At 32.7% G+C, this 20,131-nt stretch overlaps 3 protein-coding genes across 8 annotated transcripts; 1 reads left to right on the top strand and 2 right to left on the bottom strand.

Moving 5' to 3' along the window:
• Positions 1-257: 257 nt before the first annotated feature.
• On the bottom strand, positions 258-3,285 carry LOC105137660 (trans-cinnamate 4-monooxygenase-like). The gene is made up of 3 exons (XM_011043482.1): positions 2,370-3,285; positions 1,870-2,003; positions 258-1,066 (listed from the first exon to the last, which is right to left on the bottom strand). The coding sequence occupies exons 1-3, from the start codon at positions 3,152-3,154 to the stop codon at positions 468-470; spliced, it is 1,518 nt and encodes a 505-aa protein (XP_011041784.1). The 5' UTR covers positions 3,155-3,285; the 3' UTR covers positions 258-467.
• Positions 3,286-12,483: 9,198 nt separating this feature from the next.
• LOC105137657 (putative DEAD-box RNA helicase HEL64) lies at positions 12,484-13,897 on the top strand. 3 transcript variants are annotated; one of them, XM_011043477.1, is made up of 4 exons: positions 12,484-12,854; positions 13,010-13,102; positions 13,213-13,363; positions 13,471-13,897. In XM_011043477.1, exons 2-4 carry the CDS (start codon positions 13,041-13,043, stop codon positions 13,570-13,572), a joined length of 315 nt encoding a protein of 104 aa, XP_011041779.1. In that variant the 5' UTR covers positions 12,484-12,854; positions 13,010-13,040; the 3' UTR covers positions 13,573-13,897. The 3 variants fall into 3 exon arrangements, 2 of the variants coding, with proteins under 2 accessions (XP_011041779.1, XP_011041778.1); XM_011043476.1 differs by having other exon boundaries at positions 12,487-12,837; positions 13,471-13,893; XR_844627.1 differs by having other exon boundaries at positions 12,492-12,837; positions 13,199-13,363; positions 13,471-13,872.
• Positions 13,898-14,957: 1,060 nt separating this feature from the next.
• Positions 14,958-19,208, bottom strand: LOC105137653 (paramyosin-like). Of its 4 annotated transcripts, none has more exons than XM_011043469.1 (4): positions 19,026-19,208; positions 17,830-17,910; positions 17,547-17,655; positions 14,958-17,052 (listed from the first exon to the last, which is right to left on the bottom strand). In XM_011043469.1, the coding sequence occupies exons 2-4, from the start codon at positions 17,842-17,844 to the stop codon at positions 15,335-15,337; spliced, it is 1,842 nt and encodes a 613-aa protein (XP_011041771.1). In that variant the 5' UTR covers positions 17,845-17,910; positions 19,026-19,208; the 3' UTR covers positions 14,958-15,334. The 4 variants fall into 4 exon arrangements, with proteins under 4 accessions (XP_011041771.1, XP_011041769.1, XP_011041768.1 ...); XM_011043467.1 differs by having other exon boundaries at positions 17,830-17,907; XM_011043466.1 differs by lacking the exon at positions 19,026-19,208 and having other exon boundaries at positions 17,830-18,059.
• Between the last annotated feature and the right edge of the window lie 923 nt (positions 19,209-20,131).

The raw sequence follows: 20,131 nt of genomic DNA, 5'->3' as shown, positions 1-20,131 counted from the left end.
TTACTTTATCAGCCAATCAGAGAAATGATGCCTAGCTATGCCTTCGTTAATTTTTTTTTTATCAGTTAAATAAAAGGGTTTCCTGCGGGTTTTACGGGTTATTTGAATTACAAATTATTATTACTATTTATTTTGTTACAAATTTACCTATCAATTGCTAGCCCTCGTTTTACCTTTGACAGATCCAGTTAGGACTCCAACGAACTTGACCGGGTGGGTCTGATAAATTGAGAATTCACATGGTCTGGGGGCGAAGCTACAAGGAATTAATTATCAACTCATGGCAAAGTCGAGAAAATATAATTTTTGAGTTCATAGATTTACAGCCACAGCTCCCTTTGTATCATCATTAGCCACTTTCATCTGAATCCCGCATCCAAAATCATTCCCTTTTTTTTTTTTTTTTTCTCTGAAGACCCACAGTAACAATACACGAGAACAACACAAAAAGGAAGCAAGAAATGAAACTAAAAGGACCTTGGCTTTGCAACAATGGTGGAGTGCTTCAAAATGTGCAAGCTGAACTGTCCGCCTTTCTCTGAGGTGTCAATCTTTGACTGTCCAGGAGGAGGCAAGAGCTCGAAATTCTGTACCAAACGTCCCAAAGTAATACCAAGAATTGGTAATGCAAGAATAATTCCAGGGCAGCTCCTTCTCCCAACTCCAAATGGAAGGTACCTGAAATCATTGCCATTGGCCTCAACCTTGGCCTCCTCTTCCAAGAACCTCTCTGGCCTGAATTCTTCAGGGTTTTTCCACTGAGCAGGGTTGTTGGCAAGCCACCATGCGTTCACAAGGATCTTGCTCTCGGCGGGGATGTCAAAACCTCCAAGCTTAGCATCATGGAGGTTCATGTGTGGGACAAGCAGAGGAATCGCCATCCTGAGCCGGAGAGTCTCTTTGATGACAGCATTAAGGTAAGGCAGTTTGTTGGTGTCAGGCTCAGTGACTTGGTGACCAGGTCCAAGCACGGTATCGAGCTCATCACGCAACTTCTTCTGGATTTCAGGATGGTTCACGAGCTCAGCAATTCCCCACTCAATCGACCACAGTGTCGTCTCAATTGCTGTTCCACAAAACAATCAATTAGTACGAGTAACGTACTATTAAATTCGAGCGTCTATGAGTGCGTGTTGACACCCCCACCAATAAAGTTGGGTGGACGGACATATACCATCAACCTACCACCACCATATATTCTTAATTTAGAATGTGAGAATTCAAGGCCTTCGAAAAGTTTGTTCACAAAGTATCTTGCTTGGTCAAGGAAAAGTTGCAGGTTTGTCAAAAGGGTTAGGCTTGAATTTGTGTTAGGTGAAGGAAACACAACAAACACCACCTATATGAGTTTCAAAGCGAATCAAATTTCAAGAAGGACGAGGTATGTCGCCCGTATTGGGTGGCAACAAGGTACATGCACGTCAACATCACTTGTTTTTTATAGATAAAAGAAGAGGTTTTTCTTGAAAAACAGCACTTTCCAAAAAATAATTAAAAAGAAATAGCACAGTTGAACTTTTTTTTATTTTGTTTTGGGAAATAGCATTCTTAATGGGCCATGTTGTTGGGAAGTGCATAACCAAGAATAAATTGCAAGGTTCCTAACCGCGCATTCTACAATTATTCTTTTGAAATATACAGGTTTTTTAATCTTTAATTGTATTATTAAAATTACTGATGTGCCATATAAACATAAACCCAAGTCTCCTCTACTTTCTATAAACAAAATTATTTCCACAGAAGTGAAGAAAAATAGTAGATCGATCGCACAGAACAATCTACTGAGTTGAGTTATTTTTAACGAGACAACCCTTTAATTTATGTTATTTTTCTAAAACGACACCCCCTTTGGATCATAGAAACACATACCAGCAACATTGATGTTCTCCACAATGTAAAGAACGTTGTCCTCATTGATCTCTCCTTTCTTTTGAGCATCCAAAATATGATCAATTGCACATTTCAAGCCTTCATTGCTCATGCTCTTTGTGCTTCCAAGTTTCCTATTTCCCCAAGACAAAGAATATTTATCGATTTTGTTTACAAAATATATAGCACAGTTGAAACAAATAAAATAAAATAAAAATTCAAAACTTATTTTTTAAAAAATAGTATAATTTAACAATTTAAAACTATACCTACAAACCCAGTTGTTAAAACTTAAACAGATAATGCATTTATTTATTCAAGGATGGGACAGTGATCAAAATGTCGATGATGATGAAAACTATCAGTCAAGTACTGACACAAAAATGATTGCTGGCCCCCTATCAAAATCTACTGTCGATCTGAGCATGATGACAAATAGCACCAGAAAAAAATAAAAATTCATCAGAGAATCTAAATAGCCAAGAAAGAGAGAAACTTACTTCCTCTCTTCAACAAAGTAGTCCTTGAAGAGTTGCAGCCTTCTCTCTTTAACCTCCTTGCAGATCTTCAAGTAACCTCTCAAGAACGGTCTCAAAATGGGGATAAAATCACCGTAATTGTAATCAAAGCTCTGAGCCAGTCTGCTCCTCTCACCATTCAAAGCCTTAAGCTTATTAAACAAAGGATCCTCTTCGCTCTCAAATCTCCTATCAAACATAATCCTATACATGTTGTTATACATCATCAGTTGCAGTCTCCTCCTCAGAACAATCCCATGAGTTGCAGCCTCGGGGTTTTTCTTAACATCCTCGACAACTTGAGCCGCTTCCTCTTCCCATCCATACCTATATTGTTGAACAACCTTGTTCGTAAAGAAAGGGACTGTCATGATTCTCCTCATCTTCCTCCAATGTTCACCATAGACAGTGAAAACCATGTCTTGACCTTTCCCAGTGAAAATATCAAAAACAACGTTTCTTGTTCTTGACCCGAATTCAACACCTTGCGTGTGCAGAACCTCTTTAGCTAGGTCAGGTGAGGAGACGACAACAAGATTACGTTGGCCCATACGGAGGAGGAGGATGTCACCAAACTTCTTGGCCAAATCAGCGAGGTTACGGTGGTTCAGATCATCACCAACTTGAAGCCAGTTGCCAAACACGGGGACCGGTAAAGGACCAGGTGGGAGTTTAAAACGTTTGCCACGTAGTTTTGAAACAACAATGGCAACAAGAATGGCAACGAAAGAACCCACAAGGGTCTTCTCCAAGAGGAGGAGATCCATTATACTGGAATATGATCTTTATCCAAAGGAGTACTGAAAGAGATTTCTGGGGAGAAGAAGGAGCGGTAGATTGAAGAAGGTATAATTAGGAGGAGGAGAGACTAGGTGGTTGATGGGGATTGAGTAGGGGTTGGGAGGGGGGTTTTATAAGCAAGAGAAGAATTAAAGAGCAACTGAACCAACGTGGAGGTTGGAGATAAAAATAGTTCATAAGTTAGGTGGACGTGTGGCTTCCAGTTAGGTTTCTGGAACAGAGTTAACGGCGTTAGTTCTGAGGTGTGATAGGAGAGGGACAACACATCATTGATCGCTGTGGAGAGTAGTAGGTGAGGCAGGTTGGCGCCACATGATGTCACAATCTCGCGGCACGTGATGTCACAAATTCTTTTATATATATATAGACGCACAAGCGCCCTCTACATCTCATTTCAAGATTCATTTTTATTTTTGTAATTATGATGCTGCAGTTAGCTTATATCTCAATTAATTTCTTAATATTTTAAAATTAGTAATTATATAAATATTTAATAAGCTTATAATTTATAGTATTTAAACTAATAATATTGAAAAAATAAATTTAAAATTTAATGAGTTAAATTATACTACTCAAAATTAATTTAAAATTATATTTATCATGATGTAAATGATCTAAGTTTAAAAATAAAAATAAATTAATTAACACATTCAAGAATCCAGCATGATCTCCACTATCCCATTGACTTTTCTTAAAAAAAAAATCAATATTGTTTCGATCCTTTAAAAAAATCGTTTGAAAAAATTGAAAAGTTTCTCTTAATATGTAACTTGAGCTTTATACTGTGCTATTTTCAGGTCAGATTTTACACGCGCACACACATAGTCTTCTAGAATATTCTTTAATCAGTACTTTGTCAATACTCCCTCATGTTAGAATATTGATTTCAAGAACATGTTTATTTCTTGGAATTTATTTTTTAAAATATTATTTTTAAAAAAAATATATATTTTTTTATTATTAAAAAAATTGATCAATTTAAAATATATTTTAGTTAAAGAAAAATTTAACTTAATTTTCAAAAAAATATTTCCCTAAAACATTTGAACAAAAAACACTTTTCAAAAGTTTCCAAAAAAATGTTTCCCTAAAAAATTTGAACAAAAAACACTTTTCAAAAGTTGTGAAAAATTAAAAATGTCATAATATTTATTGATTATATCAAATTTGGTCCTCAAACTTTTAATTGCTATGTATATTTTGTTTTAAATATTTATTTTTCAATTCAATCTCTTAAAATGTAATTTTTATATTAACTTCAGTCTTTATTTTTATAATTATTATTTGCTTTTCTCATATTATTTTTTTATTAAAATTTTTATTTATCAAATTTGGTCCTTATTCTTTGATTTTTACTTATTTTATTTGAAATAATTTATGAAATGTTAATTATTATTATTATTTTAATTTCTTCATCTTTTATTTTTTTATTTTTTACATTTGATCTCTATTATTTTATTTTAGATAATTTATGAAATTATATTTTTTTCAATTTCATTCTCATTCAACTTTTTAATTTGTAAGATTTATTCCTCCTTATTTTAATAAACTTGAGAAAAATAAAACATTAATAAGTTATTTTCCAACTCATTTTCTATAACATGACTAAATACTGAAAAGTGTTTCTCAATTTATTTTTCATTACACTACCAAACATCAGAAAATAATTCACTTTTTCGAAACTCATTTTCTAAAAAAAAATTATTTTTCAGCAAACAAACAGGGCCCAAGTTATAATTAATTATAGATGTTTTTATGATTAATAAATTTTATTGGTATAGCCAATTAAATTTTAATTGTATTGTACAAAATTTAAATGGCTAATATTAATACAATTAATGGGTTGTTGTTTATGATTAAATTAATTAAATTAATTTAATTATTTTAGATATATTTGGTAACTTGTATTTTTATAGAGTGTAAGAGTATCTATACATATGACATTTAAAAATATTCTCACCAGGAGGTCTTAAAAATACTTTACCGTTTTATTTAGTCTATGGTACTCTCAGCACACAATTTAAGATTGTACATATATATATTCTTCTAAACTTTCATTACACATTTTTACTATATTTTAGTAACTCAAGCATTGAAAATAATGATTTAAAGGATTGTAGAATCTTTTTTTTATCCAAAAATTCTAATGAATTGTTATATTTCAAGAGATAATCATATTGCATGTAAAAATGTCTTTTTGTAAAGGGAGTTTTTTTCTCTCTAATAATAACTCTATTTTATATTACAATCAAATGTTTTTATCTAAATCCTTACTCTTTTTATACCCACTTTTAGTTTTTGTTAATAATTTTATTATTGATTTTAGTTGCTAATTTAATATTAAAAAAAACCCTGGTTACATTTATTTTTCTAGTTCTCTTCGTTTCATTTAATTTTCCTGAAAACACATACTCTATCCATTTTAAATTATTTTTATTGGGTTAGTTGCTGTTAAAGAATAATATAAATTTTATTTTGAGATCTCACCTAATACTTTAAGCTATTGGATTAAATTGGTTATTGAACATAATATCAAAATCTCAATGATCAAGCAATCATAAGTTCGAATCTCATTATCCCCATTTATTTAATAAAAATCAAGATTAAAAAACTTTTAATTAAAAAAATATTTTAGAGAATAATATAAATCAGATATTAAATCTTCACTTAACAACTTAAATATTTAGGTTAAATTAATTCTTTCACAATTACATATTTTTCCTTTCACTTTTATTTCTCTCTCTATATATTTTTTTAATAAAATTTCTAGATTCTCTTTAAATAACAACTTATGTTATGATTTATATCTTCATAATGGTGTTATAAAGTATTTATCAATCCTTATATCCTTATTTATAATTTAGTTTTTTCATTGATTTATTTTTTTCATTGCATTTTGCATTTTGTTTTATTAAAAGAATAGAGTTAATTAAAAAAAGTTGGTGAAACGAGTTTTTTATATTTTTATAAAAATAAATTATTAGATCAAGGAATACTGATTAAGAAAAATAATTAATATGTTTTTAACACTAAAAAAACTAACTAGTTTAAATAAATTAATCAAGGAACAAGTTTATCATCCTAGTTTAAAGGATCGGTGTCATGCTATGCTGTGAGTAATTAAGAAACTATGCACAAGGAGTTTGCTCTCTTTGTGATCTCAGGTTCGAGTCTTTGGTTACTCATATAATAACTACTGGAAGTTTACATGATCGTTAACTTGAGGGCCCGTAGAATTAGTTATGATGTACATAAGCTGGTCCAAACACCCACGTTAATCTAAAAAAAAAACTATGCACAAGTCTTTATTTTTCCTTTTCTTTTACTTTAACAAAGATGCTGCATGTTGCGAATTGCAATATATTTGGCATCAACGTTTCGCGGAGGTGCAAATTGAAAATGTTAAATATGTTTGGAGGAAAAAGTCGAAATTTGGAAGAAATGAATCCTCAATTGAAATAAATGAAAAGAAAGAAAGGTCAACCTTTAAACAAGCTTTAGGTCGCCGACTAGACTTTACCGTTACTTTTAACGGCGTATGTGCAGCCTTCTCAGTTTCAAGTCCTGCATGCCCACCTACCCCCACCTAAATCGTCCCAGATTCTTCGAGATGTATTTTTCTTCCTCATCTCTTCTTCCTCCTCTCGCATTTTGTAAATATAGAATCTTTTTGCATAAATTTGCACATCATATCAATATCAGCCTGATAGATTCATAGAAATTTAATATCTCTCTTGATAATAATTCGAAATCAAAAGATCAAGGAGGGTGAACATTATATTTTGTTTTCATCACTGGAAGAATAATCCTTATTCTAACCACCATTTAAATAGTAGTCAATTAATAAAAATTTAAAATTAAAGAATTCTTTCTAAAGATTTATATAATCATCAATTTTAGGGTTTATAAAATTAATTATAATACATGCAAACTGATCCAAATATTTATATTAATTTAAAAAGAATTATTTCAATTATTACCATCTCGAGATTTGATTATTTTTTGTTACATAGTACATATTTAACTTTTAATAAGTGGATCATTCTTCAATTCGGCCATGAAGTTGTAAACTCTAGTGAAATTGGTGAATGTCGACAATTTCATTCATCAATGAAGTTAATAAAATTATATATAATAAAGGGAAGCAGTTGGAACACTCTCTCTCTCTCTCTGTGTGGGTGTTTTTTTTTTTTTTTTTTTTAAAAAAAAAAAAAAAAAAAAAAAAAAAGGGAAGGAGAAGTCCCTTTCCTTGCTCCCTTTACGATGATGCCGGGGCAGTGGACGTTTACAAAGACACGTAAGTATATGTGTGGTTATAAGTATCCGTTTGTTCCCGTGTTATCCCATAATAAAGATGTTCCAGAAAAGTCTATTGTATTCTTGTATAATATATAATTTCTAATACTTTATTTTATTATTTCATCCTGATTGATAAAATTATATCCTTTGAATTGTATTCATATGGAGATATAATAGATCTTTTTTTAAAAAAAAAAATGATCTAAATGTTTTAGAAGCACTCCACCACGAAAAATTAAAAATAAAGAATTTTATTTTGTTAAGATTCTACTTCTGTATATAAAAAAAAAAAGAATTTTCAAAATAAAAATTTATGATTATATCAATCTAAATGAAAAAAAAATTGATAGAAAGATATATTAAAGAGTTGAATTCTAAACAGAAATATGATAAACACGGTTAAAAATATAAAAATTGATAGTTGGATTATTTTATTGCTTTTGGTTTGTCATTATTAACTTTTTTTTAAAAAACAAAATATAGTAAAATAATATTTTTAAGTATAATATCAAAAATAAAAAAATCTAAACAAATATATTTTTAATTAAAAAATATTTTTAAAAACAACATATACACACTTACAAAATAAACATAAACTTTTACTACTTTACGAAAATGTTCAGAAACGTAGTGTAAATCATATTTTTTTAAAATTAATTTTTTTATATTTAGATTGTTTTGATGTGCTGATCTCAAATATAATCTTTTAAAAATAAAAAAAATATCATTTTAATATATTTCAATATAAAAAATATTTTAAAAAACAATCCTAACTAGACTCATCTCATCATACATATATATGTTCTACATTCTTTCAAATTCTTGCTTGATTACTATTTCTACAATATATATTATTAATCTCCTATCTTAAACTATCAACATTCTTATTTTTTAGACTGTTGACAAGTGAAATATTTGTCGATGCTTCTGGCTCAAGTTTGTAAAAACCTTACAGAACTTTGAACATCTAAAGAATTATTCAAAACCCAGAATTTTTACAGTGGTTTTCAATTCCTTGATTTATGTGGAATTTAACATGGTTTTTGATACATCTTTAAAAATCTCAAAGGAGTAATATTTCTGGAATTTAACATGGTTCTTGATACATTTTTTTTTTTAAAAAAAACTTTATTGATCTCTACCTTCTATTTTCTATTAAGACATGTATGAAAGTTGGGGTTGCAATGGCGAGAGCATGACTTTCTGAAGGTTCAAAAAGGTTTCGTTCAATTTATTGATGGTTTCAAAGCAACCTAAACTCTTGTACGCATAAATGATCATTATAATAAAAAAAAGCTTACAACTTAATCTTCAATATATAACTTTTCAAGTCCAAAAACTCAAATTACCTTATAAAAATAACATGAAAAAAAACTCAAATTAACTTTTTAAATTCATAACTTTTATCATAAAAAAATAATCCTATAAAAAATAAATAAAAATAAATTATAAAACTTAATTCTCAACTGATCTAATATCAAATGATAAAATTTGAGAAAAAAATCTCGGTTAACTATCTAAGTATTATTCTCAGGTTATAAAATAATGATAACTTAATAAAGAAAACCAAAACAAATTATGAATCTTAATTCTCAATCAATCTAATATTAAATATTAAAATTAAAAAAAATTTAAAGAAAAACCGTTAAGTCACCTAGATTACCTTGTAAAACCTGCAACCTAAGTCATAAAATTAAAAGACTAGTGATCTAAATCATGAGACCTAAATAACCTTATGGAAAAAAATTAAAAAATAACTTAATTTAACTTAAGTTAATCTATAAAACTCGCGAACCTAGTCATGAGTCCTGGATTGTCACATGAAAAATAAATTAAAATAAATTATAAAACTCAATTCTGAATTAATTTAATGGTGAATAGTGAAATTAAAAAAAATTAAGTTAAAACACAGATACAACAACTCTAGCCAACTTGCTAAACACTATTCTCGGAATACGAGGCAATAATAACTTAATAGAAAACAAATCATGATATTTAATTTTTAATCAAAACAATATTAAAATATAAAATTAAAAAAAAATTAATTAAAAAAAACTTAAATTAACAAAATTAATCCAGTATTTCAGAGTAAAACAACTTAATAAAAAAATCCAATTTCAATAGCAAAGCCAAGCCGGCTAGGTGCCTGCCCAAAACCAACACCAATCCGAAGAAAAATATACGGGCCCTTTTACTGATCAAACAATGGGCCAGGCTTAACACAAGCAACCCGAGTATTTTTAGAGACTAAAAGTACTTGAAGGCCTAGTCAAGTAACAAAAAGACCGAGTTCCCTCTTACCTCTTCTATTTAGGAAGGTCAAAACATTCATCTAAAGAGTTTGTTATGACTTATGCCCAGAAACCATGCATCCAAAAAAAACAACAAATCATAATAAATAAATAAATTAAAAGAAGACATGTTTTATGAGTTTAAGAAAGGGACCTTCAAATGAAAAAAAACGAAGGCGAACAAGGCTGCTGGACTTAAGAACTCTGCTACACTGATTTGTTGTTGCTCACGGCTGCTGCTGGAGTTGGTGTCATCTACCGCGGTTGCTGATGATTCTGCTTCTCTCGGTTGCCGCTGGATGTTACAGTTGGGTCACGATTTTGTGGAGGAAGACAGTAACTGTTATTTCTAGACCGCTGCTACTGGATGAAGCTGCACTGCTGCTGATCTTGAAGGTTGCTGCTCACGGTGATGGTTCAGAGAGGTTCGCTGCTGCTGGAGGTTCTTCCAATTGCTAAGTGGATGTGATGATCCGTGGAGAACGATCGCTGTTGCTGGATGGAGAAGAAACCTTGGACAATCGGATGGAGTCTCACGATGCTGTCACGTGAAGAGAGTTTGCTGGAGTGGCTGCAGCTTCTCTAATGGTGGGAGATACAGAGGAAACTGTTGGTCTGCTTTGGTTGAGGCAATGGTGGATGGTTGGCTGATGAGCTTGCAGTTGAAGATGATGGCAATATTGGAAGCTACTGGAGTCAGGCAGTGGGCGCGCAGGGCTGAGAAGTGACGTGCAGCCCTTGCTGATTGAGGTCGGTTGGTGCTGTCGTTGCTGGTATCAGTGGGGCTTCAAGTGATGTGATGGTCTCCGTGTGGGTTCTCGGGTTGAAGAGCTGCTGTTACTATCATGGATTTGAAGGAGAAAATGACTGGAGTTAGGAGGCGACATAAGTTGAGGGATGCTGCTGGGAAATGAGATAGAAGGCTGTCAGTTATTCTATTTTTTGGAGGGGCTATCACTAGAAAAGAAGAGCTTGTGTTCATGTAGGTTTTTCAGAGGAAAAAAATAAAATGAGGGAGCTTTGGTTGCTGGAAGAAGGGGGTCTCCAGTGTTCAAGAAAATTAGATGGTGCGCGAGCTTGGCCTTTTAAAATGAAAAGGAAAGGAAATGGCGAGTATGTGGCTTAGGCTTGGGTGGATGATGATGGGACCTTGGTGGCTGACAGTAATGGGGTTTCTGCGTGCAGTTACTGGTTGTCTAGTGTTGCCCTCCCAGGAGGCTGTTTTCGTCAGGGTTTTGAAGGCAGAAACGGGGAGGTTACAGGAGTTATGAAATGATGGGATCAATACTTAATTGGTGTCGAGGAATAAATCACAACTCTTTATTAAAGTAAGCATATAAGATTGTCTTCTTCTGCAACTGATAAGGGAGGATGGAAGCTGTTTTTAGAGGCAAAGCGGTGTTGAGTTGTGTTCTTGGAAGAGAATATGCAGATGCTTGTAATGTAATAAAAGCTGAAGTTATGGTTTAGAGTGAATTACAACAATTTAAGAAAGGGATTAAGCTATAAGCATATTTAAATACAAGAGTATGTGATACTGAGAAGTTTATATCAAGGGGACTAATTAATGACTTACTAAGAAAACAGGGACTAATTAAATAATTTACTTCATCCAAAAAATGAATTTTTGTGAAAAACAACAGAGTTTGGTAAAAGTTTTAGAAATATAATACAAGTTGAAAAAATACTTAAAAAATCACACAATTTTAACATAATTGTGTTTGTGAATATTGATTTATATAGTGGTTCTTTAGTTAAAAGTCAAAACACATGTCTCATGCAAATTAGTTAATATATATATAAGTTAATCTATAATTTTATAAAAAATTAATAATCAAAAAATAATATTCAAAATTCAACAAATAAAAAAAAGAGATAAAATAAGCTAATGTGGCAAGAGAGAAAAATGAAAAAAAAAATAAGAAAAAGAAAGAATAGGTTAATGAAGACTTATCAAGATTTTGTTTTTAATAAATTAGGTAATTTTAGAAAAATCTTGATTTGATAATAACTATATATTAAAAAATTATTAAACAATAATGTAATTGGTCAGGGTTTTTATCTAGAGTTAATTTAAGATTAAAGCAGTTTATGAATTTCATTCGAGGTTAATTAATAATTTTTTAAGATATAGTTAAAATTATTTAATTAAAATTTTATAATGATAAAATATGTTCAAAAAAAATATTATAATGTGTTTTCATGATCCATTCTATTTTTTTTAAATTTTTTCTCTCTTGTCACATCAATTTATTTCCTTTTCTTTTGGTCATTTGAATTAAATTATGAATTTTATCTCTTGATTATTAACTTTTTATAATATTTTAAGTTGATTTTTATATGCATAACTTCTTATAAAATAACTGTTATTTTTAGTAACATTTGTGTACCAAACAAATATTTAAAAATATAGTTATTCTGTAATTATTCATATAATTTTTCAATTTATATTATTTTTTGAGTAATTTTATGGTGTTTAAATAGTAATTATTACTATTTTATTAGGTATTTTTCAAATTCATTTTGAAAAAATAAAGAAATATAACTATAACAAAAATATAGATAAAAATATTCTCATTACTTTTATGAATATTTTTTTCAGTGTTTTTCTCTTTATGTTTTTATCTTGAAACACTGACCATATTTTTATTTTTATTTTTATTTTTATTTTCCTATTGCTTTTACCAAACTGTGATAGAACGGTAAAAAAACGAAAAAAACCTTCAAGGCCATCTCTCTCTCTCTCTTCTACCCTTCTACCTCGCTGATACACTCTCCCTTCACTCCTAAAAAACGATGTCGTATATCCCTCCTCACCTGAGAAACTCAAGCTCAACCACTACCGTTACTACTAGCAGAACTCAGTCACCGCCTTTAACAGACACTAATCTCTCCCATTCCTCTTCAAATTCCACCTCCCCGCCACTTCTTCTTCCTCCACATTCAACTCTCTCTCCTTACGGACCTCCGCCTCCGTCGCGCGAACCATCTCAGTTCCTCAACCTGTTTTTCCTCAGTGGAGGCCCTCCGACCGCGTCCTTCGCTTCTCTCCAGATCAAGTTCACTTCCTTTTCAAGTTCTCCAATCTTTTTCCGATTTTTGTATTTTAAGTGATTATTGTACTAAATTGCTTTATTTATCAGTAATCTGTTCTCACAAAAAAAGAAAAAAATTGAATTTATTAATTAAAATTATTTTTAGCTGTGATTAAATTTTTCATAATAAATGCAGATTGAAGAAATTCGTTCTCAGCTCAAAATAAATGTCAATGTTGCTTCGGGTTCATCTCCTGCACCTGCGCCTATTGAATCATTTGAAGATATGGTAAATTCACTTCAAAAAAAAAAAATTAGTAATTTTTTTTTTGAAGTTGCTATATTTAGTAATATTTTATTTGATTATCTGGTGAATATTTGTCAGTGTTTGCATCAAAGTACCATGAAGGATATTGCGCATCATGAGCATACGCGGCCGACTTTGATTCAGGCTCAGGCAATGACAGTTGCCCTTAGTGGAAGGGATTTGTTGGGTTGTGCTGAAACTGGTAGTGGAAAAACTGCAGCATTTACCATTCCTATGATACAGGTGATCGATGTTAGAAGTCGTTTTATAAGAAGATATGTTCTATGGTATTGTATTTATTTTGCTGTTTTTGATTGGGATTTTTATTTTTTGTTGTGTTGATCTGGTAGCATTGCTTGGCTCAACCTCCTGTTCAGCGTGGTGATGGACCATTGGCGATGGTGTTGGCTCCTTACAGAGAACTTGCTCAGCAAATTGAGAAAGAGGTGTGATACCTGGTCCTTAGATGTAGAGAGCAATGATATACTCATGGATTACATCTGTCATTCTGGTCATGTTTTGTTTATATACATTGTGGAGTATCATCAATGTGTGGAACTGTCTTTGAAAACTCCTTTTGCATTTGGTTAATTTTTTTTAGTTGGGACTATTATTGACTTTATTTGTATTGATGGAACTTATTTTCCTGAGGTTCCTGTCCATACTTAGATTTGTAGTTGTAGCAACTAGTAAGTTTATATAGCGTTTCTACTTTTCCTGGCATGTTTTATTGGACCCCTTAATTTATTTGTTTTGGGGTTTTGGATCATTGACATACTTTTCAAGCACCACCAACTTTTTTTTTTAGATTAACGTGGGTGTTTTTTTTTTAGATTAACGTGGGTGTCCAGTTTGTATGCACCAGTGATGTGATGTTTCAATGGTTGCTTAATTACCTCTAATCAATCTTATTCAATGTTTATATTGAACGGATGCAAATGCGAATGCATGTTCTGATATATTATATTTTTATATTTGATTATGTTATTTTTAAGATTATAATGCAACGAGGGATTGCAATTGTAATGATTCATTACACTACAAGTATTATGTACATGTAAGCTATGTATTTAATACTTAATGAGTAATCATGCAAGGATGTAATTGTAGAAAGGGTTGTCATAGGAGGGCTAAATTGTAATTTTATAAATCACAAGGACCAGAAGATTTAAAGGAAGAATTAATTTGTAAATTAAAATAGAACATGGGGTGGTCTAAAATAATTCCTTTTAGAAATCACAAGGGCTGAAATAAAATATTATAAAGACTCCTTCACATGACTAAAAGCCTTGCCGACAAATAAAATAATCTTTTTCATTGCATCACATGGAATAAAAACAAGGCTTGAAAAGCCAAAACAATAGCTTGTGGTTGTGACCTGAAAAGGCAGGCTTAAAAGAAGTCATAAAGTCTTCAAGCGAGTCTTTAGCTTTTACGTTGCTCAATCACACCGCGCACTGTTAGGAATTGCTTGGCGCTTCCCATTCTGCCAGGAAGGTCAAATAGTGAAAAGCCTGACGCTCCACCAGTCACGGCGGCCAGCATTTCTTTCTCCTTACTGTCTACCTAGTAGAAGAGCTTTCTAGTGGCCTTTTGCTGTATGATTTATTCTTCTTTGCTATTCCTTTGATGAGTCTAATTGGGGACAGCTTTGTCGAATTTGAAGAAGGGAATGAGTATTGTGGAAGTTGATGCCTCCTTCCACCTTTCGTTTATACTAGAAAAGCTCTAATACCTTGTCAACCACGATAAGAAAAGGTAATACAGCGATACCTACTAGTGACGTTGACGACAACAATACAAAGAAATATAATAAATATTAAAGATTGGGTAGAAATTTTGCAGAAAAGGAAAAGCTTTCATTTCTTCTATTCGAAGTACAGGTAAATTAAGACAAACCCATTCAGTAATAGGTTCGGTAAGAGTCTGACTGCAAGAATCCTCATCTACTTTTATGTTCGAGGAATTATTTTTACGGCCTCAAGAACCCCCAACACATTAGTTCTTCTTGAGATGTTTGCTATACAGACCAAAGAAATGCCACAGGACTACTAACCAACAATGGTAAACCCAGGCATCACTCAGCTCAAACATGAGGCATGGCAGAAAAAAAAAAAAGGAAATACATGATTACGCTACTGAGTACCTGACTGGGCTCACACTCGCACTGCAGCACTATCAGATTTGCAGTTGAGTTGCAGCCACAACCTAACTTTATGTTGCCAAAACTGGAACTCCCTTGTGCCCAGCAAAAGCCTGTCGTAGAGTATGATAACCGTTCCTGTAATGTTCAAGAGTGAGACACAGTTGCCTTATTACCTCACGTTTCTCTTCTGCTCCTTCCAGGATTAAAATTCTTTGCCTCTCAACTTCTCCCTCCAAATCCTCAGCTTTTGATCTTAACTCATCCATTAGTTTACGTGCCTCTTCTGCCCCGGCAAGTAGCTTGACATGCTCCATGTGTAATTGTTGCAGATGCTTATCCATTTGATTGACCCGGTTGTCTCCAGAAGTTACCCCTGCTTTAAGTGTAATAGCTTTCTCATTAAGCTCATCTCTCTCAGATTTTATGCGACTGTCTCGCTCAGCAGTGTCTTCCTTTAACTTCTGAATTTCACGTTCAAGTGTTTCCTGCATTTCTGCCTTCTCAGCCTGGAACATCCTGATACCATCCTCTAAAGAACGGCAACGTGATTCCTGTTCTTTCAGCCGCTCCTCCAAGCATGTCCTCTCCTCTATCAATTTAGATATTTCAGCCTTGATCCGTGCCTTTTCTGGAAAAATCTTCAGCTCAGCATCAGACATTGCTATTTTAAGATCTCTCATCTCACAATCCCGGTCTGACAGATTAGTTTTCAGCCTGGCAGTTCTTTCTTGCAGCTTGGAGACCTCCCTTTTTTCTGCGTTGAGCTTGTTTTTCAACGTATTTATCTCCTTGTGAGCCAACGCCAGTTGATCTTGCAAATTATTGATTTTCTCAGATGGTCCACCACCCTCAAGTTGTTTTTTCAAAGTAGCTATTTCTATCTCTGAAACATGAAGCCTCTCTTTAGCAATCCTGAGTTCTTCCATTAGTGCTTGAATCTTAACATTGGAGTCCAAAGTTTCAGCTTCCGACCCGCCAATCCTTTGTTGAAGATGAGAAGCTTGATTTACCTCAAATTCCAGTTCAACCTCCCTGGTTATGACCTTGCTCTCAGCTGGCGATGCGAACTCAGACTGCAAACCATCAGAGACTTCAGATGACCTATATTTTTGAAGCTCAGTATTCAATCGAGTAACCTCTTCTTCTGACAGCCGTAACTCCTCATTTGCAATTGTCAGATCTCGCTCACACCCTGTAATTTCTGCAAGAACATCCTCAGAATCTTCATTTCTGACACCCCTAAATGATCCATCAACACTCTCATCTTGCTGCATCCGTAGCTTTTCTTTCGTTTCACGAAGCTCAATTTCTAAATCAATTATTCTCCGGGACAGTCCTTGGTCACCACTATTCCCAGATAGACCTGAGTAATTGCTTACTGAAGAATCATCAGATTCTGATTCTGAATCCGTCAACGTGGATAATTCGTCTACTTCTTTACGGTGATGATCGCTACTGCCACCAGAGCCCAAAAAGAAATTAAAACCAGCAGCTCGAGGGCCGGATTTAAGACGGCTTGGTTTTTGTTCACCAGCAGGAGAAGGTGGTTCAAAGATAACGTCAGAAATCCCAGAGCCCTGGGACTGGAGATCTGATGGAATGCTCTTCCTTAATTCTTCTGTCACGTGATCGTAACGTTCTGCCAGAGATCGGTACATCCGGTAGAACTCCTCTACATGAGAAATCAATTCTGGTCTCCTCTGATAATACATCTCAGCCTTTTTAGCAAATGAGTCTCCATCCTCTTCAATTAGCTTCAGCATCCGCTTAACGCTCTGGTCCATCTCTGCAGTCAAGGATCGTTTTCTCACTTTTTTTCTTTGCATTTTGGAGATAAAAATGATCACAGGAACTCACTGTTTTGTGATGCAAAATACAAAGTTCAGAGAAAACAACTACTGTTACAAAAAATCAGGGGGGTTCCGGATTGACCATGGCAATCACTCAGGGTATTCCCATGTCGGAAACAAAATAAAAAATAAAAATTCATCAGGAGCAAATGGCTATCTTTAACTAGAGAATAACCACTATTCTTTTGGGGTGGTAAAATAGAGGCAGGCCCCAAATATGGGCACCAGACAACAGTATTGACCATGCATGTCCTTTTAACACATTTATCTTGTCTCTGAGGAGCATTTTTACTTAAATTTGCGATTCCAAAGACGCGGCAAGACACCCTTATTTGATAATCTGCTCCTATTTCACATTTGATTCATGCACATTTCTGTTCTACCAACAAGTCCTTGAATGAAAAGGGACAGCGAGAAAGCAGTAGCTCACCCTCAAGATTCTCAGTGTGCCACTTGGAATTTTTAGGACTGATATGACTATCCCACCACCAGGAATGTGATTTTCTTGATTGCAATCCCTTGAAATTCTTAGACGGGACCTGAAATTCATAAAAAGAGCACCAGTTACAAAAACCAACTCAGACTAAATTTCTTAGAATGATGAGAACATTCAGCGAACAGATGAGACTGCAAAACTATAGCCCATCACCGAGGTCGAACATAGGAAACCAATTGTTTGCTAAAACTAGAGGAAAAGGAAAATCTGTTCTCACCATCGGAGAAGCCATTTCGGACGTTGAAGGGAATGATGCGGCGGTCCAAAATAAACTGATGTGGTATTATCAACAAACCTGCCACACAGTTACAAAGATAGCTATTACATATAGTCTTCATGGTGAACAAATATCTTAACAACTAACGCCCCCAAAACAAAACAACGTAGTTTTAAAACACATAGTGCCGCCACTTGTTCATATTTCTAGAAATGTTTTTTAATTAATTTTTTTATTAAAATAATTAAAAAAAATTTAGAAAATATCAATTTAATATTTCTCTTATAATTTTAAAAAAAAAAATATATCTTTTTATATTAAAAGTGTGTTTGAAATTCTAATAATAATGGCAATTATTTTTTTTTATAGAAATGTATTAAAATATTTTTTATTTTTAAAAATTATTTTTAAAATCATTATATCAAAATAATTTAAAAATATAAAATAAATTATTTTAAATTAAAATTTTATAATTTTTTTTGAAAAAACATAACTTAGACGCGTTTCCAAACACGCTTTAACAACAGGTGTTCAAGCCGACTTGAAAAATAAGTGGGTGGAAAAATGGTGTTAATCCAAAATGATTTTTTTTTTTAAAAAAAAGAAATTGAAAAGATAATGTTTTGAAAAAAAATCATGCCGACAAGAAGTACAACTCCTTTGTCTGAAAATCACTAAACTCTGTAGCATTAGTTAAAATATTCCCTTATTAGACGCAGAAAATTGCGAATACCAAAATCCAAAAGGGTTTTTTCCTTTGTTTCTATTTCGGTTAGAAAAACAAGCTTTATGAACTAACTAAGAAAATTGATAAGTTTTGTTGATTTCTTCGGTAGTTTAAAGGGATCAAGACTGAACATTTGTTTATTTTAGTGGAAATAGAAAGATTGAATCTTTAGAATATTCCACCAAAAATGAGAAAAAAGATTGAATTTTTACATTTGCATTTGTTTCAGTAATGAGGTGAAAAAAAGAAGCTGCAAAATTCAAAAGGGTCACTGGTTTTTAATGGCAGAAACTAATAATCTTCAAGTGGAGATCAAATCAAACAATCTAGTTAGCACATTAACCACTACATATCATGATATAAATCAGCTCATACAAATTGAAAAGGATAAAAGAAGACTGAATCCATAGAAAAGAGAAGTAAACCAAAGCAGCAAAAGAAAGAGAGACTGGAACAAGGTGGAGCATACAGTAGAGAAAGAAAGAGGCTTTCTTGTTTGCTGTTATTGGAAATCTCGAGGGATGATAATTAGGGGCATATGCAGTAGTAGACTAGTGGTGATGGATGATCAGTCTCAAAAGAAAGAAAGGCGGAAGTAATAGAGACAAATCTGATGAAATTGTTTGCCCACTCACAAGAACCACAACCCCACAACTACAAGAGAGAGAGAGAGAGATGTGAAGAGTTATATTACATAACAATGGAGGAAAAATGGGATATAATGGATACCTTTTTAAAAATCTGGTTTCCCACTTGAATCTCCATACAAGTCAATGCACTTAAGCAATTGCAACACATGGGATTTAATTTTTAATGATTGACTTAATTTTTCATAATCAATTAAATTTGAAATAATCGTGCATATGTACTTGAAAATCTCAAATTATTCTAAACAAATTTATTTTATACACCGATCTCTGTTTTTTCTTTCTTTTTTAATAGATAGAAAAACCCTCAGAATCTTGTACTAAATCTAGTTGTTTCCCTGCAATAAGAATTGCTGTTTCATTTCTCCTTCACTACCATCTAATTATTTCTAATTAAGACGTGTAGTTGAATGAGAAGATATTGCTAAAATTATCGATTAAGCAAACGAGATCATGTCCTTATTTTGGATGCCGAAGGACGTGGCAAACTTTATCTATGAAGTGTGGATTTTTTTTGGTGTGGTCATTTTGACAAGCAAAAAGTGCATACTGTAGCTTAGATCATGGCTGTTAGAGAGAACGACAGAGGGGACCTAGGAATAGGTTTAATTACTGCAAAAAAAAGAACAAAGAAAAAAAAAAGCCCTTCTATTCAAATGGTTTTGAAAAATGGGGTTCAGGAACCAAGAACGATAGGAAGAATTCATAAGAAGAAAGTATAACCTAAACATTTTGGATGATGTTTGGGTTGGTGAGAATGCTTAGTCGTCAGAGTTTTATCCCTGTCTTCGTAAATTATCTAGTCAAAGAAATAATATTCTGGGTAGAATGAGGCCTTGGATTGCTGGTTGCTGAAGATGTATGCATTCTTTGATGGAACCGAGATATTAGAAGCGCTACTTGGCAGTTTAATGGAGGTTATTGAGCA

Source organism: Populus euphratica, unplaced genomic scaffold (assembly GCF_000495115.2).
Source record: "Populus euphratica unplaced genomic scaffold, PopEup_1.0 scaffold69.1, whole genome shotgun sequence".
Lineage (NCBI taxonomy): Eukaryota > Viridiplantae > Streptophyta > Magnoliopsida > Malpighiales > Salicaceae > Populus > Populus euphratica.
This window is presented reverse-complemented; position numbering and strand designations above follow the sequence as displayed.

Bases quoted from the DNA above. Each gene is read 5' to 3' on its own strand.
- LOC105137660 (XM_011043482.1), bottom strand. From the start codon at position 3,154: ATGGATCTCCTCCTCTTGGAGAAGACCCTTGTGGGTTCTTTCGTTGCC. The intron at 2,004-2,369 runs GTAAGTTTCTCT...TTGGGGAAATAG, and splicing joins TACTTTGTTGAAGAGAGGAA to GAAACTTGGAAGCACAAAGA. The intron at 1,067-1,869 runs GTATGTGTTTCT...TTTGTGGAACAG, and splicing joins GGAGAACATCAATGTTGCTG to CAATTGAGACGACACTGTGG.
- LOC105137657 (XM_011043477.1), top strand. From the start codon at position 13,041: ATGTCAATGTTGCTTCGGGTTCATCTCCTGCACCTGCGCCTATTGAAT. The intron at 13,103-13,212 runs GTAAATTCACTT...TTTGCATCAAAG, and splicing joins TTGAATCATTTGAAGATATG to TACCATGAAGGATATTGCGC. The intron at 13,364-13,470 runs GTGATCGATGTT...TTGATCTGGTAG, and splicing joins TTACCATTCCTATGATACAG to CATTGCTTGGCTCAACCTCC.
- LOC105137653 (XM_011043469.1), bottom strand. The intron at 17,053-17,546 runs GTGAGCTACTGC...CCTTGACTGCAG, and splicing joins GCACACTGAGAATCTTGAGG to AGATGGACCAGAGCGTTAAG.